The sequence below is a fragment of the Dermacentor silvarum genome, chromosome 2 (genome assembly GCF_013339745.2).
Source record: "Dermacentor silvarum isolate Dsil-2018 chromosome 2, BIME_Dsil_1.4, whole genome shotgun sequence".
Lineage (NCBI taxonomy): Eukaryota > Metazoa > Arthropoda > Arachnida > Ixodida > Ixodidae > Dermacentor > Dermacentor silvarum.
Genome location: NC_051155.1, coordinates 92,541,531 through 92,567,340, shown reverse-complemented (window position 1 = coordinate 92,567,340; position 25,810 = coordinate 92,541,531). Strand labels below are relative to the sequence as shown.

Sequence of the window (25,810 nt, the reverse complement as noted above, 5' to 3'; positions counted from 1 at the left end):
TGGCGTCACATTCACGTTTGCAATAACGGCATTATAGCGGAGTTTCTAGTCGGAGAGAGAATTCAAATGCTCAAAAGTGCGGCATTCCAGTGAGATGACCGTCTTCAATGCGAATCGGTGAGGACCCATATCTACCCAAGCGGTGAGCCGACGCCGCGATTGTGAAAACGTTATTTGAGGCTCGCGTGTTTTGCAGGCGCTGGTTAATGGGCGCCGTTCGGCCTGAGATCGGGACCACAAATCTATTTCCAGTACTTCAACGCGGAATTTTATAACAATAAATGCAAAAAAGGATCATTAAATATCTCTAAGCAGCCTAAATCAACGGCAACGAGGGCCCAGCTAATCGTCGGCGCAGAATTGTGCTTCATGCCACACGGTTGAATAAGCGAACGTGTTCGCCATGCGACCTCAATCATGAGGACTAGGTGTAACAACTCGTAGAGGTATGCTTTATTGTGGTGAACGTGCTGTGCCGGTGACCTCATTCTGTCTCAGCGCTCCATGGGAGCAGAGGATCAGAATGCCAATAAAGGACTTGGGAGAATACGTCATGTGTCTGCGCTTCCTGAAGCCCAGGTGCTGTTGTAAGCACATTTTCGCCACGAAGGCTGAGCGCTACAACTGTATTAGACCGCCTAAGTTGTATGTGATATCACATGTTTCCTTGGTGTAAGAATCTGTGGAAGACTGATTGTTTGTACACTGAACATCGTGTGTTACGAAATAGCCCTATATTCCCACAACCATGTGCACCCCAGAACATACCTGCAAACATGAGTAATCTAATACCCAGCGTAAAGATGTAAATAAGCTCCTCACTTTTCTTCATCTTCCCGACCACTAACCCCTCATCGCCTCAAGTTTGGGGTAGCTGTGTGCCTCCAAGAGAAAAGATGCCTTGCGGTCAGAAAGAAGTTGTAGGTTAGCTTAGATTAGGCTCCGCATGAAGTCACATACGACGGCGGGGGCCCACCTAGCCTTTTTGTGACGCCCCGGTAGCGCAGGCCAGTTATCCCTTTTTGAGACACCCCGTAGTGTAGGCTAACGCACCTTAGAGCAATGCCCGACCCCAACTTTTACAGCCTTCTGATGCGAACGTAAGATTCGTTCCCGGCTACGGGATAGTGGAATATCTTGCAATGCTTTCACGCGTGCGACACGAAGACGTTGTTGACTACTAGCGAAAGCGGTGACGAGGAAGTGACTTGAATGCAGGAGCTACAACATTCTGCGAGTGCTATGTCTATCCGAATTCCATAAGAGCTAGCTATGCGAACAAGAAAAAAAAAGTAAAAAGATCAGCACGCATGCTGCGATACCTTGTCTACTGGTGTAGCCATCCCACACGCTCATCTATCACGGTCCAAATGGCCTTGCAAACGCTAAACCATTTAACCATGACGATCGCGTGCGCTCGTCTCAGCCACTGTTGCCGAGCATATCATTCTTTGCTCAAGAATTGTGACTGCTGCCGCCAACAGGGAATAAATATGGGTGCGTGACGCAGCTGACTACTATGGTGTGGTAGCTTATGAGTGTGGAAAACGTACAGCTATAGCCATGCGTGCGCTGCGCATACACTTCTTTAAGTTTACTTTGTGGCTAGTATATCGAAGCAAGAGCGCCTCATTGTTAGTGTGATATCCGGACAACCGGTCGCAACAACCACGTAGCGGCGGCGTTCAAGAATTGCCAGTAAAGTGAACGGCATAGCGAATATTTTGCGCTTATGTATACCTTAAGGCCGAGACTGTACGCTTAGGAAACCTCTTTACATAGCCGCACGTAGCTGTAGATTGGCTTTTTGAATTTCAGTGAAGGAACGTTGCTGCAACTGCACAAGTTCTACAAACAAGCGGAGGGGCAGGTAACTGACTATTATAACACGTCCACGTCTATTCGTCGTGATGGTGGCCTAAAACTAGCGTAGCCTGACTGCAGCACAGGGTTCTCGGCTTTATGCAAGTCCCCTATTGGGCGCTAATACGAAGTCACTAACTCTTGTATAAGAAAGTGCTTCCACCGTGTGGCTTCATATGAATCAAATCACTACTCTAATGATGACTAGGTTGGCACAGCCCTAAAAAATTAAATTAAATTATGGGGTTTTACGTGCCAAAACCACGATATGGTTATGAGGCACGCCGAAGTGGGGGACTCCAGAAATTTGGACCACCTGGTGTTGGCAGCACTTTTGAACGAATATGATGCTGCCGATGACAGCAGAAAGACTATCTTCCTCCAGATTGCAGCAGCAAGTTTGGTCGGCTGGCTGATCGCTTGGGCTAAACAAGAAACTTTCAACAGATCTGTCAGCGTGAAGAAAATTTCTTCAAGTTGATTAAAAATATTGATTCCTTGAGTGCCAAGTTTTCTTCACGATTGCTCCTCAGATATTTTTGCCGAGGTCATTCAATATACATTTTATGCGACAAACAAGCTGAATTTTGGTCGTCGCTTCTTTTTATTTCAGAAATCATCAAATCTTCATAAACTATTGTGTTGACACTTCGGTATTTCAGATGCTACATAGAGGGTCGCCACTTTCGGCTTTTCTCTGACAACCGAGCGGGAACCTACCTATTGGGATTATAAAAGAATTATTTGTTGGGCTAGTTGGTTTTCATAACTCAACAAGTAACTTAGCGCAATAAAAAAACCTGCGCTTGTCTTTGTCTCCCTCTCTCGCGTCTGCGTGTTTTATTGTGCTAAGTTACTTTTTGAGTTGTTGGGATTAACCCAGCCCAACGGCACGGTGGCACGTTGGATCAGTGAAATACAAGAGTTCACTTTCGATGCAAGCCATCGACCCGGTGACAAGTTCCCTGACTCAGATGCTCCTTCCCGGCTCTACATCACAGAAGTGAACACGTATGCTCATGGAGATGTTCACAGCTTGTGAGAAGGCACCGAAGACTCGACTTGCGGTAATGGCAAGTTGTGCGTGCCAGGAAGCTTAGTGCCAAACTTTTGAAGCTTTACCATGACAGTGCAGAGTCAGGAGAGCACTATGAATTCTGGAAAACTTATTGGAAGAGGAACATTCAGAGCCCTACCACTACGGTGAAGATGGAAGCCAGCGAAGCTGTCACTATGGTGGGTCTGCTATACTGAATATTGCTGCAGTGAACTTATGTATTATCATTACTGACTATATTGAGCGTCTTCGGCAAGTTCGTCAAAGAGCAAGGAAATCGGCGTCTCGTCTTCGCCTGGCGCGATAGCCAAGTAGTGTGTTTGCTGCACCAATCCACCCCATCGTCATAGACTAAAGCCTAGTAGCCACAGCGTTCATAGCCGCGGCACACTGCATGGCACCGTCATGATCCTGGAACATCAGGTTAAACGAGCGTCCATCCCATAGCGAGTCCACAAGAAAACTGCTGGTAACAGCGCTCGTGTGTTCTCTACGTCATTAGACAAAGGGGCACAACGATTGGTGAGACGTGCCGCCACCGAGTATCGTGACACTTGTGAAAGAGGCATCGGCAGTGGCGACGGGTATAACAATGGGCCATCCATCAACCGTTTTGACACCTGTGCTAAGGCACAGCGGGCGAGAGACCGCCACGCACATGGAGCCAACCACCGCATACATGGAGCCAATCGTACGCACATGAAGCCGAAAATGTTGATCCACTTCCGGTCTATGTATATACTTTCGTTTCTGGACGAGATTTCCTGGCACCTAGCCTATTACAACTTCAATATACATAGTCGATTCACATGGATATACGCATATATGAAAGAAGACATCAAGAACTGCGTGCAAACCTGTCACTAGTGCCCCATTATCAAGGCCAAGTATCGTCGAAGAAGGAATCAAATGACCATCGCTCGTCATTCATAAGTACCATTGAAAGTAATTCATCTAGATTTTGCCGAAATAAAAAAGCGGGGCGAGCGAGCCAGTAAGACACAAGAATTCCTTGATGCCATAGATGAATGCAGACGCAAGGCAGCTCCAAAGTCAGGAAAGGAAGATGCCAAGTGTGTTCTGACGTTCCTGGAGCGAAATATGTTTAAGAAGACCAAGGTGGTGGTGTCTGAAAAAGGGCCAGCTTTACGCTGTTAGAAACTCCAGGAATCGGCCCGCGACAGACGAATTACCCCTAGATTTGCCACGCCCTATGCCCCCGAAGGAAAGTGGTTAGGTGAGAGGCTCATTCGGGAGATGAAACAATCATCGCAATGTACCCTGATTCCGTGGTGGATCGAAGTGTGCCTTGGAAGCGGCAGTAAGGCACAATAACCTTTCTCATGCCATGGCATTAGGATGCATGCCTAACTTTGCTACATCAAGCGAAACCACTTGACTACCGGCGCACTCCGACCTTCTAATCACTGGAAAAGTAGAGCTACAGGAAAAGTGCTAGACGGAAGAGGAGCTCATACACTACAGATCAGCCATGAAGAGACACTACAATCTGCGACATAGCTCCAAATTGCCTCTAATAGAGCCTGGATATGTAGTTTCTGCCCGAAGAAGTTTAGATGGACCAAAGTCGAGATATTCTGGTCCCTACGCAGTCATAAATACCATCAAATAGCAAGAACCTAAAATTTGGTACCGGATGGAAAAACTGAAATAGCAGCAGTGGGAAACGTAGTACTCTATCATCCCAAGCAGGATGAAAACCGAAGTTCGGGAGGATGCCATGTTCCGGCAAAGGAGAAGACGATTGAAGCAAAAAGAGCGAAACGTAGTGGAGGAAGAGACAAAGAAGAGGTCAAGATGGAACCTTGTAAATAAATGAGTGCATTTTAACTCGTACTTTATAACTATTGTTCTATCAATTTCCACAAAAACGTGCCACGTTGGCTGGCTATTGCTTCACCGCCAATGCTCAGATCCGGCTTTTTATTTTAATTGTTTGGTTCAGCGGATAATTTATGCTTCACTACAACTGTTTCTTCATCGTCACTTTGTTGTGATTCGGAATCCACGAACAGCTAATAAATCCCTTCGCTTGTGCAAGTGCACACGCACCTGCCTCATTGTTTCGCCTTGGCGGATCTCAGTCCTCTGCGGAGACGAAGAGGGAGCGCTAAAGCCTTTACTCCGCCTTCTGCCATAATTCAACTCAAACGTTTCGTGCGTTTAGTTGACCTCGCCTTAGATAACAAAACAGGCACGCGATGCTCTTTTTTGCATGAGTGGCTTCTGGAGAGGCAGCTCGCTTTTATCTGTTCCTCTCCTTAAAAAGATAGTTCAGTATTTCCTTCAAGAAATATTAAAACAAATTTCTGTACATCTTAATACGAATTGGCAGAGATCATATTTCTGAGCGAATGTGTCTATGCAAGGTCCCAGAGCAGCGCATTTTTTAACATCAGAATGTACAGCCATCACTGCTAATTCCCTTCAAATGCAGTAGAAACTGCGCAGCCTTGAAATCAGGTAATGTCCAAGCATTGCAAACACGCCGCTTTACGTGTATGAGCAACGTCGCATCCCTCTGGGACGCGCCGGTGTGAGCGACTGGGCCCTCTTGCTAACGTATGCTGTGCTATTGCGACTTTTAATGCCGGCCGCGTTCTTGCTCTTCGCTTACTCTTCGTTATTTTCCGAGTTAGTTAATATAGTGTTATACGAACCCACTGCATGCGATTGCTCATGTAGAAAATGTGTTTGTGCCTAAGCGCTCTAAGTTGCACTTTAAAAGACTGCGTCATAAATTACAATGAAAATTGTAGTGAAAAGAAGGGTTTTGTGAGCAATAAATGCATCGCCATAACGATGGCCAGTTGGTGCCGTAGCGAGAGGGGTGTGACATATCGTTGAATGAAGGCTGGTGCATTATACGGTACATCCCACCTCCTTTAATATCATCACTCCCGACCTTACAAGGGAGCTTTTGCTGGGGAGCTCCTATCTCAATCTATTTGAACGCAGAAACCGTGTTTCCCCTGCAACCACTGAACCAATTTTTATGACGTGTGTAGCATTTAAAATAATTAACGTTAACATTTTGTAATTGTTCAGAGTGAACTTTCAGTTCATGGCCTCTAGTTTTCCCTAACAATTTTTTGAAAATTGCAAGCGTTTACAAAACTCAAGTATAAACTTTACAACTCCAAGTCAGCAATGAAAAACTATAGCAGAATTCTGTAAGCGGCCCCTAATAACACATGCAAAACGTACAAAAATGACATCGCTCTATAAGATGCAGCCAACTTCCGCGCGATACTTTTACAAAACCCCCGTGAGCCTAGTAAGTATTGTGCACAAGCTGCAAATTTATCACGAAATTGGTCGGCTTCAGATGCACTAACAGATGCAATATACAGAATGACGTTATCTGCAATGGTGCCGAGTTAGGGATTTTTAAGATATGTGCGTTTTCTAACTTACCAATTTTCGGTAACTTTCGTAAAAAAATGGAAGTCCTTAATTGAAGTTTTGTTTCCTGGAGTTGTTATCTCTTAAATGCCACAAATTTCATTCAAATAGCTGCATAGGTTGTCTTATGAAATCATTTATGCCTTTTACATGTGTTTGCATGAAAAAATTGGAGCTGCCTCCCCCCCCCCCCCCCACCCTTCCCAGCTAAAGGTTCATGCTGTCGCAGAACGTTTCTTTGAGGCGATTGATGTCCGTGTATTCATGAAGTCTATACTATATATGGCACGCAGTCGTGGCAAGAGTCCTGCACTGGGCTTTTTCAGAGCAGCTGTTGCGGCGAATCGAGACAGTAGCAAGGTAATTCAGAGGAAGTAGATGGGTAGCTCTTACTCTAACGCATCATTTAGCTGCAACATTTAACTAGAACTTCTACCCAGATCTACCGAAGATCGATGAAAGCTTCGCAGGCGGTATCCGCGTTAGATGTGCATTTACAATGTGCAGACCAAATCGCGAGGCCACTATTCCGTATAAAATGCAATGTCTGCTGTAGATAGCTAATAAAAGGAATGTTCATATTTTGAGCAAAATATCGTACAAATTGTTACGCGCTAAGTGTGCAGCCATTATTATTATTTTTAATTTACCGACGTAAACGGGATACCTTTGCATCGCTAGAGGACTAGACCTCTGCAACTCTACGTGGCTTTCAATAACCAAGTCACGTCTTTTCACGAGTCACGCAGTTTCAAGAACTATCGAAGTGCACTTCAGGCGGGATAGGAGCAAGCAACCGAAAGAACTGAAAGCATGCACGCGCGGCACCCAAGCGAGCCGCCCAAGGCCGTGATGTCCCTCGTTAGCAGGTGCCGCTCCAACTTCTCGCTCCTTATAGGCCTAACCTCCTCTGAGCGGGGTCGGCATCGGCTCAGGTTTGTTGAGGAAGCTGACATGAATTCGTGAGTTTCAACTGCGGAATCACGGTTTGATTCATTTCGAAGGCGACCAGGAGCGCACACAAGCGGGATCGTCGCGGCAATCGCGGTGTCGGTGCGCCGTCCTCGTTCAGCGTCGGCGACCTCGGCATCACATGGTGTCAGAATACAGCGACGCATGGCAGTCGTCGGTTACATCGACATGGCGGTCGGCCGAATATTGCAGAATATTCTTTGAGCTACGCAGTGTGCCTATTCGACAGTTCGATACTGAATCCAAAGTGCAGTCACTCTCGCTGTTATCGTATTGCAGCGCATCCAGCACCTCGTTATGGCAAGAATTTTCTGCTGCTATCACCATTCTCCGTGTTTTGTACAGCGGACCCACCAAGTGCGCTCTGCGGCTTCTGTTCGCACACGCAGGCTGCACGAAACAGCAAAGAGAATGATGTTACGTGTAATGGCACGTGATTTCATGTCTACTTCATTTTTTCCGAGAGCAGTGCGAAGTGAAAAGCCGAACAGGGGTGCTATGCAGGATGCGCCGAGTTTGGCGAAACTCGGGATCTTCACGAGCTCTGGCGACGCCCCAAGATGAAAGAGCTAATAGTAACAAGACAAAGTTTGTCCGTCGGCACGCCTCCAGTTTCACTGGTTTATCTAGATTCACTCTGGGTGGCTATCATCGCTTGGGCGTTGTCATATGGGCGGTCGACAAACAGGGGCTCACGTGATCATACGGTCGTTGCATGGTCGTGCCTTCTTTCACTTGCTTGTCGTTCTACCGAGTGCATTACAGGCCCAAGCAAGTTATAAAATAAATGCATTTATTACAATGATATTAGTCACACTAACGTGGGTTATAAGCATTTTAAGGTTTACAAGATGTACACTGAATGTGTATTAGACTGATTCGTAGCTTAATACGTTTCGCGTTATACCACGAGGGGACGCTCGCCCTTTCTTTTTCCCTGTGGATTGGATTGGCACGGCTCGCTACGTGCTTGCGCTAGCATTTCCGAGCACAGATTGGTGTGCGCTTGGTTTTCGCACTGGGCTTTCAACAGATCGCTCGTTGCTCCTTCTCATTCCTCTGATTTGAATTGGTGCGGCGTGCTACGTGCTTGCGCTCCCATTTACAAGCACAGATTGGTGTGCGCCTGGTTTTAACACCAAGCTTTCAACAGATCGCTCGTTGCTCGCGCTAAAATAAGGCTGCGAGACGAAATGAGCGTCGGCTAGCGCAGAAGTGGTTTGGCGCGCGCTTACCGTGTAAGCACTCAGGATCAGAAAAGTACGCTTTATTTTGTTTTACTTTGTGATGCACCTTCATACTGGCTAGCGCCTAGCGATGGCTTCTAACAACCGCAGGAAAGAGTCTTTATACTGGGTGCCCTGAGCGATCCGTGGCTTCTAACAAACGCAAGAAAGCTTCTTTGCAGCGCACGTGGCTGTTTACTGCCACCACAACCATCCAATGTGGGACTACAGCATCGGTGAAATTACCCTGTACCCACCACTGACGAGGTTGCGCTTCACTTTTTGATATAACATTCTATTTTTTGCGTGTGAACGGCCGTGAAAGGGTCCACAAAGTTCACGCCGTGGTTGACTGTCTCCTAATGCAGATTGATGCATAGCCCCGGTTCAGGGGTTGTAACCTCCCCCCCCCCCTTGAGGCCGAGTTAAAGCCCCCTTTTGTTTAACCCCTTTTCTTTCCTTGCGCATTTGAGTACTGCAACTAACATGTAAGACTCGCAATCGTCTGCACATTCGCAAACGTGTGCACAAAGCGCATTTTTTGACAATTTTCCGTGAAGGAATTGAAATTAGTGCTGTTTAGATGGTATTGGCAAACTAAGGCAAACTGTCAACCCCCCCTGGCAGAGATCCTGGGTGCGCTACTGCCACTGACGTTTTGGAAAGGCAAAAATGACGCTGAAACTCTACGTCGGCCATGTAGGTGAACGGGTCCAGACGGTCATATTGACGCTTGCTGCCGCTGGATGCGATGAATAGGGCTCCGTGTTGTCGGATAAATCCGAAAAAATCCGATAAACACTCGCCGATAAAAATTTTGGCAATTGGGATTTATCCAATAAACTCCGATTTTAACAGCCAATATGACCCTGTTCCGTTCTATATCGAAATGGCATGTTCTAAGCAGTCATTGATACATCGGTCGGTTTGGCCGATATAAACTTTACTTCACTTCAACAGTATATCGTAGACCACACCCATCGTACATTTAACAAAGGGCTTGTCGCGCACGGAGTGAGAGACGTATGATCGCTCAACGACTGTCGCAGATCTTCATGGATACTACGCTGCTGTCGCTGAAAAGTGAAGACAGACAGTCGAAAGGAACCTTTTCGATGCACTCCAGTACAGCAGTGAATCGTTTTGGTATAGTGTTCAAATTGTGAATCTAAATGTGAAGCATGAGTTGCTCCTCGCGTTCGAAACCTATGCCCCGATTTTTAAGTTAGTGTTTCTTGAAACTGAGGACATGAGCCAACTCATGAGTGATTTTGCGAACTATCAGAGTCAATTAATTAGTAACATTGTTGAACCCCTGTTGATTTGGAAACTTCACGCTGTCTAGTAGCCAGTGCTTTCTCGCTGCGCGCTGAGTCTTCTAGCGCAAAAGTTTAAAGGGCATATTTAAAGCTTAGAATCATCAATCGAAAGGAGCGTGCTTCCATCTGTGACGGAAACCTCGTAAAGTATGATTGCGTCCATTACAACAAGCTTTAAGGTTTTAATACGCACTAACATAGTTGTTTTCTATTCAAGTATTTGTGCTTGTGTGTATCTGTGTTTGTGCGTTCAAACCTTCCCGACAACAAAAATATGCTTCATGTGTTTTGATGTTTTCGTGTCCAGACATAATTTTATCTAAGATTTTGGAGTATTGAGAATAATGCAATATTGAACTCCGAATTTCAGAGAATTGAGGATTTACGAGAAATAAACTCCGATAAACTCCGAATTTGCGCCAGAAAATGAACTCAGAAAAACACGCTCCGAATTTCAAGAAAAATAAACTCCGAAAACACGGAGCCCTAGCGATGACACAGGCTGCTGCTGCCGCCGCCATGTTCCCGAGTTAAACTCGAGGGGGGTTTCGCGATGTACGAGTTTAGCACGAGTTCGCCTGTCAATCAAAACCATAGGTCACGCCCCACGGGATGCATGTAACTTGTGCGCGCGCCCACCACTGTTTGGGACACGCCCAACATATTTTCGGCAACAGCGACGTGGTGCGGAACTGAGAGGCATCCACAATCTTGACCGCGGAAATAAAACACGCACAACGCACTGTCATCGGTGATGTACTGAGCACCAGGATCAAAAACGAAGCGTCGACTTTCACTGGCTTATGCTTATATCTTCTTAGGCTGTGATGGCGCCGCAAACACGGTTATTGTCTGCATTGTGGCAACGTAGCGCACAGCAAATAATTATCTGCACGCTGCTGCAGCTGCTTACAAGGCGTCGATGCGCCGTGGTTGACGATGATGCTGAGCAGTGCGCAGTGTTTTCCGACGACAACAGTATCACAGCTGTCGTTTGAGATGGCTGCTCTGTCATCAGTGATGTATCGGAGCCGCAATGTCGCAAACACCTTCAGCGTCGAGAAACTCTCGCTTTTCTAGACCCAGTGCGATGGCATTTCTTCCAGACATGCACGGCACACTAAACAGTCGCAACACCTTCCTGCGTTTGAAGTCTAATTTCCTAACTGCACACACGAGCCCTCACCCGCCAAAATGCAACTGCTGCGCTGTCATTACGTTATCCATCTGCGACCGCTGTTAGCTCAGCAGCAGAGGCAATCGGCAAGCGCATTGGGGTGAACGACACACTCAAATTCTGCGTACATGCGCGCGGAGGCACCTTCACTGGGCAAGCGATAACAAACATTGTACTGTGTCGCTGGGTCACGCCCCACGCTGTTCATCGCAATGCACCGCGGAGGCTTCGCGCACGCAGATAAACTGGCGCATTTTCACTGTGCTGCGTCACTACGAACCCTAGAATACCGCACAGCCATTTTGAAGCGACACAGCCATTGCTCCACTTCTCTATGGCTAGAGTGTCGTTTCAATTGGTAAAGCGGCGGCCTTAATGGTCGCCTCAATGAAGCACCTGCGGTGAACAACCATGCCGCAGCGCTGCGTTGCCATCCCCTATAATAGACAGGGAATGGACAGATCATAGGCGTGACTGACTTTACCTATAGAGTAGCAGTGCAGCGCCCCAGGCGACTGCTCACCGTAAGAACTCCCTCATGTGTGCGATCCTCTAGAATGTATCCCTTGTAAGCTTTCGCCTCACTGTCGCCACTCGGGGCAAAAAAAAGTGAAAACTTAATTATTCGCTCGATCTCCGTTTGTCATCAAAAGTTTATAGCATTCAAAACAAAAAAAACGATACTTTAAGAAATAAAGTGTTGGTTATTTTATTTGTTGTATTTTAAAGTATTCGATTGAGGGGAAAGTGTAAGTGCAAGAATGCACCGTATGTGCCTCGTTCGCATTCGACTGAGGATGGACAGATAGTGCCTAAAAGAGGAGGCAAGCCCTTGACGCGCCCGAGAAAGGCGTGGCAAACGGCTCACGGCAAGTGTGCAGATAGACAGCGGAACAGTGATGGTATTGCTAAATTGCGATAATACGTTGATAACAATACGCGGCGCTGGCGCATTTTGTTGCGCAGTCTTCTCTGCTTGAAGCGCGGAAGCACTGTGCCGCGCAGGGTGCGCTCATGTTGTCATACGCGGCTTTATCTCGACATTTCTTTTTGCCTGCTGTTTTTGCACGTTCCTTGCTATATCCGTTCACTGACTGCCATCGAGCAAACTCAGGTAAAACTCGGGCGAACGAGAAACTCGGCGCATCCTGCATAGCACCCCACCTATGGTGCGGCTGTTCAGCTATTGGACGGCAGCGCTGCTACTTCTATTCGGCCACTAGAAGGCGTTGCCTCTTCAGAGAGCCGTGGGAATTATTTTTAGTGCTCCTTCTTTGCACATGGGAGTGCGCCAGAACCAAAGTCTATCCACATAGGCCGCGAAGTTTCGGGCGAAAAGCGGTTCAGAACCAATTGTCACCAACATCAGCAAGGGTGGTTATGGGAGCAGCGTCTGAAGCGTGACTATGTTTGGAGGAAATAAACACCGGGAAAGAAAAAAGCGTTGTTTAATTAAAGCGACACGCAGTTAGATTCATTGAACGAAAATAAAATTCCTAATCCATTTTACATACGCATGGCGAGAAAAGAACAACTCTATTTTACTTGATCATTATCAATAAATACCTTGTTTCAGCGCCCATCGATAGCGGCGGGCGTTGACGCCGCTATCACTTGCAATGCAATGTAGCTCTTGGAGTGCGTGGAAAGGCGCGCTCGTAAAGTTCTCCTGTTACAATACAACCTTCTCACATGTTGTGTTGTTTTGCATGTCGACGTTTGTCTGAATTAGGTAACGCGGGTAGTTTTGTTGTTTCTTAACCTGTGCAATCAAAAGTAGTGAATTGCGACCATGAGGTAGTTATTTAGGTTAGTTGTTTTCGTGCGACCGCGCTGGCCGATGGGCTTGGCGTCCGACGAAAGGACGAGCACTCTACGCCCAAAGCATTCGTCGGCCTCCAAACAAAGTATGTTCTCCGCAAGGGTGCGGTTTCGACACCCGTATGGCTGAACTTTTCCTGCATCGGTTTCCGCACTGAAAGCTCTAAACGCTCATCACGTCGAATGGCGGGGCATTTGAATATACAGCTCTAATGGCAGGCCTCCGAAAACAATTCGCGCCTTTGAGAACAAAATGACGTCAATTCTGTTTTAAAAGGATATGACGCCAAATGATTTTTTCTTCGGCCGGAAGTGTTCCCTCCTCACACAGATTGCGCTAAGCCCCATGAACCGCCGATAAGCCGCCGTGTTTTGAACGTATGGTCTTCTATGGAAGCTTCGCTACCAGGTGTATTTACCTTGCCAGAACTTTATATGCAAAGTAAGTCCTAAGACGGGCGAGCACTCATTACCGCTTACTTTATTAGCGTTTCTTTGCTTTTAAAACAGAAGGGAACCTGCTGCATATTGTTCGTCAGTCTGGGCTGTCACAACAGTTCCTGTGAGCGATCAATTAAGCTCCCTGCAACGCTCATTAAACGGAAGGCGGTGCTCGGACTCCAAGTTAGCATAGGAGAAAAGTTAGGTAATATTTGTTCGTATAAGATCTAATTCATACTTCTAAACGGTGTTCTGCTTTTAAATTTTAGTACCTAAAGAAGCGGTCTTCAACATTGAAGCAACGTCGCCTCCTGTCTCGTATGTCTTTACCGTGCTGATCATGAGGCGGGAGAAATTGGACTTTTGAAAAAGAACGACATCTTTACTACGAGCTTCAGAATCATCAGTGCAAGCAAAATGGCATTTGTTTGCACCACCCGTGATACTTTGGCTGGACAAAAACGAGCGGAGATGCCGCAAAGGCTTTCTTCTCATCAAGTACATATATCTGTAAAAGACTACACCGTGTTTTTATGCATTTAAATCTATTAAAATTCCGAACGTACATAGCCGAGACACAGCTACGGTGATTGCTCCAGAATGAGCAACTGCGTCCGCTGTTCTTGACGAATCTGTTCCCTCGCCCTCACATTGCCCTCGCCCTCGCGTCACATTGCTGTAACAAGAAGCACTCTGGCCGCTTCGACTTTGTACGCAGGGACGGTGTGCCTGCGGTTTTGAGCTACCGACATTTCTGTCTGGAATTCAGGACGCCCTAAATTAGTGCCGAAAAAGCACAGATTATGAACAGGCAAGATGCTGTTCATGTTCCCTGCTCCTTTGCGCACCTCTTTAGCGTTCCCCGTTGCGCTAAATTGTCGCTCCAACTAGCCCACCAATTTACAATTGTTGATAAGTATACCTCGCTCTTCTCACACCACTGGGGAAGTAACCCTGATGCGGAAGGTACCAAACGTCGATCGCAGTGCAGGCATAGAGAGCAATGATCCATTTAAGAGACGTTTAGAGTATCCTAGTTTAATAACATATCGGCAGCTGTTGAACAAAATAGCTCGAATAGGCGTTACACTAAGTAAGCTGTGAGTTAGTTACCGTGCTGTCCCCCCTATTGAGTAAGGCTCACTCACTTGATTCGGGTCTCTTTGTCATCTCTGGATCGGCCTTGCGCAAGTGACCCTTTCCAGCATCCAGGTGGCTCTGCGCCACCTGCTCTTCAACCTCGTCCTTCTCGAGAGACACATCGGTGTCCAGCAAACCTCCGATGTGATCGTCCTCAGAAGACTCGCTGTCAGGGTGCCATATCCATGTTGCGCCTATGTCGGAATTGTCTGCAATCGTTGGGAACACTGCCCCGAAGTCCTCGTCCAATGAATCTTCAGGTGCCGCTGGTAACGGAGCAGCTCTCAAGCGAGGCCCACGTTCTTGGAGCCATTGCTGGAACCTGGTGCGCGTCCAGCGCTGAATGACTCGGGCAGCGGTCAGCTGCCTCCGCAACTCGTCCGCCGCTGCTTCTGCATCTAAAAGAGACGTGACCTCTGTTATACAGAATAATGAACCCCAGCTGTAGGGGGTTCTATAATTTTAGAAATTCCGCAGTGCATTAATGAGACTCGAATGGGAGATTATAACGTTTAAAGACGCGAGAGTAAAAGGACACCTATATAAATTCCGCTCACTCCAACGCACTCATGCTGCATTTGAAATGAATATGCAGATTTATATCATGCATGTTACGTGCATGCCGCCGTAGAAATGAATACGTTTTACATAGATTTCTTAGTGAGTACTCAGATCAATTTGGCAATAGGTCGTGGGTTTGGCATTCTCTCGCCGCGGGCGCTATTGGGTTGGTGCGGAGTACAAATGTGCTCGCATATCTGGACGCTTGCTTCCTTGTAATGCTGCATCTTACTTAAGTGTCTAGCTATTATAAGAAGTTAGTAGCTATATAAGGAAGGCTACGGGAACCCACCACTGCGTTAATATTTCAGAGCGTCGTAGTATTGATGGGACGTCATAGGGTAAACAAACATTTCGCATGCACTCGGTGCAATGCTTGCTTTTTGAAACTTCATTACAAAGACCATATCGTTTTTTTTCCCTAAATGGCAACTTTTGCTAGTCATATAAAGAATGTTCTCATATTCGTGCTTTCTGCGTCTTCATAACTTTCAAATGTAACATCGTTGGTAGCTTAGCTAAGTTATTTTCACATTCATTTAATTAGCGTTTTTATTTCATACTTTGAACAAATCCACTTAATTGCGACGGTGTGCAGAGTAAATTTAATATTTCAGCTTTTATACTAACCCACACGGTCATAAGCGTAGAAAATCAAACAACTTCTGTTCTTTTGCTTATTTATCGAGAACAGTATTGTTTATTGTATTCACAGGTACGCTCTTCCTTTGACCGTAAAATATTTTGGTTATACATGGCACGCCGCGATGAAAAAATAGTCTGCTACATTATCGCTTGTTGCACAACAAATGTATATAGCACGTAAGTATTAGTATTGCGATATGATTTAACCACGTCTGCGCTAAATCCTCCTCCTGCAATTGATGCGGATTACTTCAACTCATTTAGAACATGCCTGTGCACCTAAACAACGGGTTGGCGCATCAGAAATGTGTTGAATGAAAAGGTAAATCAGCGTCTGTTTTCCCTCACCCACCTCGATAGCTGGCTACAGGGTCGTTCTGCTAAGCTTAGGGCCAGAGGTGCGATTGTTGCCACGGTACCCATATTTTGATGGGAACGAAATGAAAAAAAAAACACTCGTATGCTTAGATTTAGGTGCACGTTAGTGAAACCCAGGTGGTCAAAATTATTCCCGAATGTACCGCTAAGGTGAACGTCATAATCAGATTGGGATTTCTGCACGTAAAATGTTTGACTATAAGTTGTCTGTTTTTTTTTTCTTCTCCTCATGATTTCAAGCGCATGTTGCGCGTTCCTTTAGCGAGGCAAAAGTTGAAAAAAAGGGAATTAGGGACATGAAACGTCGAATATAATAAATTTATCCTGCATATCAAGTGTAGTCTTTATACACGCCTTGAAAAATGCAACATAAAATATGTGCAAACACTGCAACCACTTTGTGCGCCTGTTTTGTCACCGACACATATCTCTTCTGCTCATGCGACAGCAATCTGGCAGTGTAAACGCGGTTTTAAATCGGAACGAACTGGAACACTTGTTAAATTCCTGTTTGTTCTGCCCTGGGAGGGAATAGTGCCGCCACTGTGAACCCGCCCAAAAGCAATAAATGTCATGAGCCATTGCCCATTGAACAAAGAATAGTGGGAAAATTGCTCTACCATGTAACTAAGTGCAAGCAATATTTACAACAGTATGTCACAGTGCAAGTTTGGATAAATTCGCGGACCTTCCATTTTCTTTTTTTCTCTAGGATTCTATGTTATTGAAAAAACTGGCAGCAAATTTTGTGATTTACTTGTTCGGTCAACGCGTTCGGTCAAATGCATGCATTTTTTGTTTTATTGACAAAAATAACACGGATATGTATTATCAATACATCATATTTGTTTGAAATCCTATTAAAGAACATAGCCTCAAGCAAATTGCTGTGAGCACGAAGATATCATGCGTGAGATACTCTATAGGACAGTTTTCTTATGCATAGATTTATGTTTGCGTCTAAATGCACATTTTCACCCGCAACACTCGTACATGACTTCATACGTTTCACTATTGTTTGTATTGATAAATCACAGGCCCGATATGGTCGTTATAAGCATATCTATGGCCTTTCTATTGTACGCACCTCCAGGGTCCACATCACTCTGCGCTTCCGTGTCGTCTATGAGCGTGTGGTAAGGGATGTCGCTTGACAACTCATCACTTCTTGAAGAGTCCGTACCTGCGGATTATATCGCCAGGCCACTGAACGCCGTGAGCAAGAATAAAACTTATTCAATGCAGTTTCAGAACTAATAGACGTATTGGGCGTCGAACGCAGCAAGAGAAGTATACGAAGTGGCTTGCCAAAAAGGCCACCAGCACATTGGCTTGTGCGTGCCGCTGACGTAGCAACCAGGCACTTTCGCGTAGAACATTATATGCATTATATATAAGAGAATATTAAACACCAACCTGCCACCCAAGGGTGATTAACTACGTGACTGGGGCGACGTAGAGTTGATATACTGACACGCTAACCACGGAGCTGTCACAAAACAAGCTGGCTTAGCCATAACAATGGGTTTGTAGCACTACTACGTAGAGGCGGAGCGTGTTGGGCGTGGTAGCGAATGCGCATATTTTTCGGAGGCAACCGCATGCAATAGGCTGACGCCATGTAGCAAGTGCTCTATAAGACGATAAATAGTCGTAGTTTATGCTGTATGCAGGAGATGACGGAAAAAAAGCTTGCAAAGTGAAAGGTAAAAGTGATGCTTGCTGAGCCAGTTGTTTCATACTGACTCTTCAGAAACCGAGCGAAAAAAATGAGACGCAAACATGAAGAAAAGAAGAGACAACCCGACGCTGCGTACAACACAACCAGCGCTGAGTTGTTTCTTCTTTACTTCTTGTTTGCATCTGATTTTTTTTTCGTTGGTTTTATCAATTACCAGTAAAAGATAAGAGTGGAAGGGAGAGCTTAACGCTGCGCGATTATTGCTAAGATTGAAAACGTGTTACACTTGAAAGCAGCGGCGGCCAGCTGGCAAAGGCGCCTCGTCACCGTTGCAAAATTTTATTTATTAATGCGAACACATTATATGATTAATAAAGCGGTAAATCCGGCGGCGTAGCTGCAGAAGCTACAAAAAGTCACGTGGTCACAGACACAGACCACGCCGGTGGCCGTTTATATATATATATATATATATATATATGGTGTTTCCATACCATGCACCAAGATTTAAAGATACGCAAATGCCACGTAGCTGGACAGAAACAAGGTAACGTTGTCTGCCGTCACTTGGAGGAATTCAGATTATTTTTTTTTTCATTACGCCTAATTACATAACAAGTTTTGGTTATGCCCCATTACTTACTTTTTTGAAAAAGCATCACCATATACTAACGTTTCTTGGAATCATTGGGAGGAACAAGATTCAGCCACGGTTGACATCTTCATCACAGCAACAACGCCCGTTTCAACACTTACTTGACACTAAAGGCGCATCGCGTTCATGCAGTCCACCGAGGTATGGCTCATCATCCTGCCATCTGCTGCCTATCATGACGTCGTGCAATGTCCGTGGTCCTAGCCAGAAAAAAGAATGCACGAAGGAAGCGCATGTGAGCCTAAGTATATTGATGTTAGCAAAAGCCACAGGACTATAGGGCCGGTATTTAAAAGCCTTCGTGCACCGCACTAGAGGTGCACTTTAAGAAACCCGAGTGGCCCTGCCCTTGGTGCACTATGTGCTGGAATATTGATATATTTGACATTAATTCACAATTGATGTAAATGAAGTCACTGGGTTACCCAAAATAATACAATGCACTTCGCATCAGGCAAATTTTTCATTCTGCGTTTAATTTGTTAGATTTATGGCGCAGGAAAGAGCAGTAAGATCCATTGATATGCTCAGTGTGTACAGGTTGGTGCAACACTATCATTTAAAATGGTATTTATGGAAGTGCCGTGTTAGCCCCTGTATAGCTTGTACCCTGTCATCTTCATTAGTATTTCGACACTGGTAGAATCCCCCAAGAACATCTTTTCTTATGTGCGATTTTTTTTATTTATTTATTCTTTATTTGAAGTGAATACACTCCAGGAAGGAGGCCAAAAGGCACAATGCCTGACGAGGGCCTTCTCCCCATTGTAGGCATGTTGCGCTCGGAGGGGTTACAAACAAAATGAAAAGTAAATCAATCAATACATTAGCAAAGTAGCATATGCGTCAACACTTGTTGGCATAACAAAACAAAAGCTAAAATCAATATATGGTCATAAAGAAAAGCAAAGCTCAGAGCCACTCCCACGTCAGGTGCCTGAGGGAGTACAATGGCGCCTGACACAGGAGAGGAAAAAAACAACAGCAAAAACTGAACTGCATAACAGAGGCACTAGCTAAAACTTTGTGTGGAAAAAACACAGGGTATGACAACATAAGGTAGGCATAAACAAAAATAAGCAGCCTCCTTGACACAGCACACGTACCCACCAAGGGACAAGCCCAATTATGTCATTAATAGTTGTATAATTTTTAATTAATTAATAGTTGTATTGCTTCGGATTGCCTGTGTAAAATTGTTTCTGTGAATGTTCTTGTAGTTTATTGCGCACGTAAGGTTGACTACGCCTTGACGATCAGGAGTTCAGCCTTCTTCTTTTACTAGTTACTTATTTCGTGATTTATGGGTGTATCCAGAAACAGAATGTATCGCAGCAGCTAGATCAACCTACGTAACAGCTGAATTTAATAAATTGGTAATCCGAGTGGGCTTTACTGGGGCTTTGTAAATACAGTACGGCAATATTGACCGAGCCTGTGTAAATAATTTTTTTTCTGCTCAGAACATATAATTCATTAGGAAAATTCCTGCTTCCCTGAAACGATATAGAATTGGTTTTCATTGTAGTTGAAGAAAAAGCGCAGGTCGACAGCAGAACATATTAACCATGGGCAGATCCCGATGCAATATAGTGGAAGGACGTCGACTGTTATATTTATTGCAGGTAGAGAGATGGTCAGGGAACGTTGTTTTGTAACTTGCTTGAAATACATACCATACGTTGTCACTCATATAGAGTAATAACATAAACAGCATTTCCTTTTTTTTTGCTTACGTGTCCTTAAGTTGGTCCGCAAAAATTGCGAAAACAAACGCATTGTAGCTTAGACAGGACATCGAGTGAAATCTATCAACGCGACTTCCATAGATAAGCCTAATAAGTAACATTGATATACGTCCGTAGGCTCGGGAACATGTGATGTGGCCGCCAACATATTCACCGGTTTCTCAAAAAAAAAAAAAGCTGAGTGTTTATAGTTTGCGCTCGATGTTCTGTCAATGCTTCAGGGAGTTTTCTTCGTAATTTTAGCACACAAATTACCGTATTAGACTATCAGCTCGCATATAAAATGACCATCCAGTAAAATATATAGAAAGGACCTTTGGACGTCATAAAGAATGCCAACGAAAATTCCCCAACTAGGAGAATTCTTCACAATGCCAGAAAAAAATACCACTCAGCAAGCATGTCAGAGAAAGAAAAAACCTTTCTAAGGTCATCAAGAGGTGAGACTGGGGAAGGACAGCCTGTTCGGAAATGAGGGGATTAGGTGGTTCGATGAGATTAGGATAATTTCACGCATACCGTAACGCAAAATAGGGGTTATTGGAGATGGCTGGAAAGCGAATTTATCCTTCAGCAGACTTAACGACGTCTTTGTATACACTTCGCTTATTCTGCATGGATATGCCTGCATAGATACAATTGGTGCCCCCTCAAGCTACACGGCTTAAGAAGCATAACTGAGAAATCTTACCGAAACAAACTTTCTGGAACTTTCTACGACATGAACGCGTCCAGGGCTAAGCAATTTAGAAACGGGAGATGCTGCCGATACGTTGCAGCCTCACGTATTTCGATACATAATCGTCGTATATTGCATTGTCGATGCTCCTTCCTGCAAGGGTAGCGCACTGAGTTTATCTACTATAACTATACGAACATACCGCTCGCAATGAACAAGACAGAAGAAGCATCACGGCGGTGTTTTATCTCTTTGGCGCCAGGTTCAAGCTTGGCCTGCTTTGGCCAAAAGGTAGAACTGTGGACCACTGCTTGTTTCTCGCCAGAGTGTTAGCCTTACTGCATCCGCTATTACAGAGAGAGCATTATTACCCAGGTTCAGCGGGTGTGTTGCGCTTTGTATATCTGGAAGCATTGGGTGCATGGTGTACTTCTGTCACATACCCCGTCATCTCGATCATGTTCGAGCCGCGCATCAAACTCAGGGTAATTGAATATGCCCGCGAAAACGTCTGACGGGGCAAAAGTGAATGAGAAAAATGTTACTCGTGGTAGTCTCTACGAACCATTATTCCTTAAAACAATTTACAGAGACAACTATAGTTTATAGCTACGTAATGCGAACCAATACCCGAATTCTTGCAGCACGAGACGCCGACGTGCGTCGAGGATTGTCACTTCGTCGCTTTCTTATTGCCTAATGTTTCAAGACGTCAAACAAACGATCGAGCAAACGAGCGAGTGAACGAACGGTGCATGGGGCCGAGCCAGAACAATAATGGTAGCTATATGTATCAAAACGTGTATTAAACAATTCGTTGGCCCTTCCATTCTGTGAAGATGCATTAACCCGTGGGTTCATTAAAGTATTTCTCAATAATGAGGTTACACACACGTTCGGATGCGACGGAGAGAATGACGTCACTGACGGCATGCCCGCAGTCCGCCGTTGTCGCTTGCGTTCGACGTCTCGAGTTTGCTCGGCGGCGTGGTTAGCAGCATTCGCCCACCATTGACGCTTGCGATTTGTAGAAATAAATTGCTTCAAAGTTAAATATTTCCGTTACGTAAGACAATGAATGGCTCATACCCTTAAGGGGGTACCTTAAGGGGGTACCTTAAGCAATAGCTTATACCCCCGTAAACGCGGCCTATATACCCATTACGACGACGGAAGAGAAGCGAAACTCTACGCTGGAATGATTAGTGGCAACGCAGCCATTTGTGGAAGCAAACGACGGCGACGACGAATGCGGGAGCAGTGGCCCGAGCGCGTGCGAGCACGAGCACGAGCCAACGAGCCAGCTGCGGAAGAACGCGATTGACGCTCATTCCAATGTTGATGATAGTTTTTTGTGCACAGTCGATTTCACCTAGCCATAGAAAGCTTTGCTTTGAAATAGCAGGTGTAGGGAGCGGGTGGTTGGCGCCCCTAGTCCAGGGCTCCACTGGCTTGAGCGGTCCGCCGTGCCTGATCGAGGAGCGCTAGTTGCATCTCCCGATCCTCGCTGCCGAGCCAAGTCTCCCACTGCTCCCTTCCCAGTCTAAGAGCTTGAATACTTCTTCTAAGCATGCAGTGAATAGCATTGGAGAAATTGTGTCTTCTTGCCTGACCCCTTTCTGTCGGAGTCATGAGGGAGGTAGTGGCCGAATACTGCACCAGGGAGGCCAATTGCTGTTCTGGTGAAGGAGTGACTTTGATGAATGGGGTGAATGGCATGTTTCAAATAAAGGTTTGAATATGTGTGCCTCTGTATTCGGCCTCAGTCGTAAGAGTCCCGCCCGGATAGATAAGGTGGTGGTGGATTGTACTTTCCTTGATCGCGCCGTAGGTGCCCAAGGTTGTCTCGCGGCAAGAAGAGGTTTCCTTCAGAATGGTCGGCCACTAGGTTGACAAACGCATGAGCTCTCTCCCGCTCTCTCCCTGCCCTCGAGTCCTTCGTGACCCGGGCACCAGATGATCATGCGTTTCTGTATTAGGTGGGATCCTATTAGGTGGGATCCTATTAGGTGGGTGGAGCTGTGTGGTATCCTCCCAGGGTGAGCAAGAGTCTACATGCAACTTGCGAATGTTCAGGAATTAACTGGATGAGGAGGGTGGTGCCCGCGTCTGCGATTCGTCTGCTTCCCCGTGCTTCGCTTGCGGCAGCTGGTTGAAAATCACAGTTGCGTGCAACGGAAGGTTAAAAATGCCGCTAAAAGGGATTCTCAGCGAAGAGGAGTTGGCAGAGCGATGTCGTTTACGTAACAAGCGTGCTCGATAACATTACATTGCCGCGCAAAAATTTTGATAATACGCAAATAAATCCATGCGCCCGGGCAGCTCCGAGTAGCCAGTGCCAGAGCTTTCGACGGGAAACCATTTCCTATTCTTTTCGGAACGGGTCAGTCTCCGGCTATTCAGAAGAAAATGCAGTTGTGTTCAGCATATATTTGCATCTTTAACGCGTACATGTCGCTTTGACGCGGTGATATTCCGTGCTTCTGTGACGTCGCGCGACCGCCAGGCGAAGTATAAGCGTAGCCTGAAAACTTTTGACCAATGGTAGAGGGCTAATGGCGAAAGAGGCTTCGAATGAGAAATAATATTGTTTTTTTTTGTTAAGTGTAATCGTACAGAATCAGTGTGTACACGTCATATCAGATGGGATATTTCGCGGTGTTCGTGACGTCGCGTGACTGGCAGGTGATTTCAGTGGGAGCGGCTTGAAAATATTTAAACCAATCGTCGAGGGCTGATTGCAGAATTGGAGTAGAAACAGTTTGTAATAGCTTGGTGTTATAATACCTTTGAGGTCCTCGAAACATTGCGGCCCCCTAGGATGTGCCATGCATATTTTTCACTACAGCAATCTTTATACATCTACATAATCTTTCTCTTCCTCTATGTACCTTCTACGGCTACCTATGCAACTGCTACATGTGGCTTGCCACTTGGTGTAATAATATGCAACAGCGATGCAAAGGACGCACGTATAGACGCTACGCGGCGCGCATCTCACATGGCAAGTACATTTACGGTATATGGGTCCCGCAGGGAGGCATAAGCAGTAACTCTAATCGCAGGACAAGTGGCAAAAAAGATGCTACTGGTGATGGTTTATTGGCATCCGCTTTGACAGGCGACGGCGACATAGTCGCCTAGCCAGCTTGATTTAAACAGGTACACAATATATATATATATATATATATATATATATATATATTCTAGCATCGTTGTATACATTTCTGTAAACTACTTTTTCTTCCTCAAACCTTCTCTAAATACCTTGCACCGCCACCTCTATATCTGCTGCATGGTGATCTACCTAGCGCAATAATATGCAAATGCATTGCCAAGTGTGCACGTATCAACGCTACGCGGCACGCATGTGACATCGCGCGTCTACTCGCGTATTATAGGACGCGTTTAAAGGGCATCCTTCCACTGCATGCTCGCAAGCGCTGGCGCGGCGCAGTGGTAGGGTAGCTGACTGCGGGGCAGCGGGCCCAGCTTCGATCGCGGCGGGAACTGTTTTTTTTTTAGATGCGAAGCATCTTATGGTCGGGGCTATGTCACACCCACCCTCCCTCCGCCGTGCGGCGTCCACACCCGCACTGCGCGCGCGCATCCTCCTCCCCCTCCTCTCCTCTCCTTGTCTCATCTCCTCTCCTCTCGGCATTCCTCCTCTCCTCTCTGACGCTCCTCTCCTCTCCGGATTGCGCTACGAATGGCAACACCTGCGGCTCCGCGCGCGATAATGCGAAGCAGCTTATGTTACAGGCGCGACGGTAGGCGCCCCAGAGGCACCTGCAACAGCCACCAACGCCGCGCGCGTTCGGTGCGAACGTGGGCAAAACGCCGACGGCGTCGACAACAGTTCTGCGCGTTGATGGTGCTGCTGCATGTCCAAGTTTATACAGCTGATAAAACTACCTTGAGTCGACCCCATGGCTGCTTCGCATAGTAATCAGGGTTTCCCTAAGGGAAGATGGTGTAATTCTTTTTCTCATTCCCGGCGATAGCTGCTATGGACACTAGACACCGGCAGCATCGGCGGCAACGCCGGCGGTGAAGGACACCATCGCCAACCGAAACAGACATTGGAATGAGCCCATAGCAGCTGAAGCTGTAAAAGAAACGTGCAGGTTGGAAAGGAAGTAACACTAAAATCCCCGGTAGTCCATGTCGCTGTGTTGGCTGCGGGAGCAGATGCCTCTGTCACCCTATTGCTTCGCAATGCAAGTTGCTTATCTTCACAGGTGACTGCCGGTGTGAACAGGTGGGACACGCCGCCCAATCTGACAGCATCTGGCAGTGCTCATGACCGGAATGACATGTGCACGACGAAGGTGAGCCGTTTACGAGCTGGTGTTAATCGTTTGAGTTTATCTCGACATGGAAATTTTATTTGTGATCTTGTAAGATCAGGTGCACTGCTTGTTTTCTGTCAATAAAGTCACATGTCCTGTTCAATCACTTGTGGCTTGTTTGTACGGGAGTCAGCAGAGGCTCTATGGTAGCTACGCGGTAGCCAAGGCACCGGAACATGTCGAGACGTCAGCAGGCCGAGCACGGCGCATACCAGCTTACGCTACCGGTAAGAAGCGGCCATATTGGATTTTGCATTAAAAAAAAACACAAAAGAAATATTTCATTTTCGTTTCCTGTTTCAGCAGCACCATCTGTCGTATTCAACCTTAAGTTCTATGCACTTCCGCTGCTTATTTTCGCACCACTGTGGAAGGTATAGTTTCCCTTCTCTAAGGTTGTTCTTTGTTGTATAGCCAGTTTTTGGATGGGTTATAATTGTAAGATACTCGATGTTCCCCTTCAGTCGCATTAGCTACTTCCCGTCCTTGACTACCGACGGCGGTATTGGTCTGCTCACTGACCCACTAAAACGCCCAGATACTAGAAGGCTGGCGTGACTAGAAGAAAAATTATTTGCATTAACAAGTTATAAACCACTCTGAGCATTCTATTTACCAGAAGTGCCCTCATTTCAAAAGTACGCAATTCCGCGTGGTGATTCTGAGGAA

At 46.0% G+C, this 25,810-nt stretch overlaps 1 protein-coding gene across 1 annotated transcript in view; it reads right to left on the bottom strand.

Moving 5' to 3' along the window:
* LOC125943482 (uncharacterized) overlaps positions 1-25,810 on the bottom strand; it is a 45,851-nt gene that overhangs the window by 16,250 nt on the left and 3,791 nt on the right. The window contains exons 3-5 of the mRNA XM_049662819.1: positions 18,464-18,562; positions 17,114-17,209; positions 14,451-14,840 (exon numbers count right to left, since the gene is read on the bottom strand). Coding sequence (XP_049518776.1) covers positions 14,451-14,840; positions 17,114-17,209; positions 18,464-18,562 — 585 coding nt within the window. The remainder of the gene's footprint in view (positions 1-14,450; positions 14,841-17,113; positions 17,210-18,463; positions 18,563-25,810) is intronic.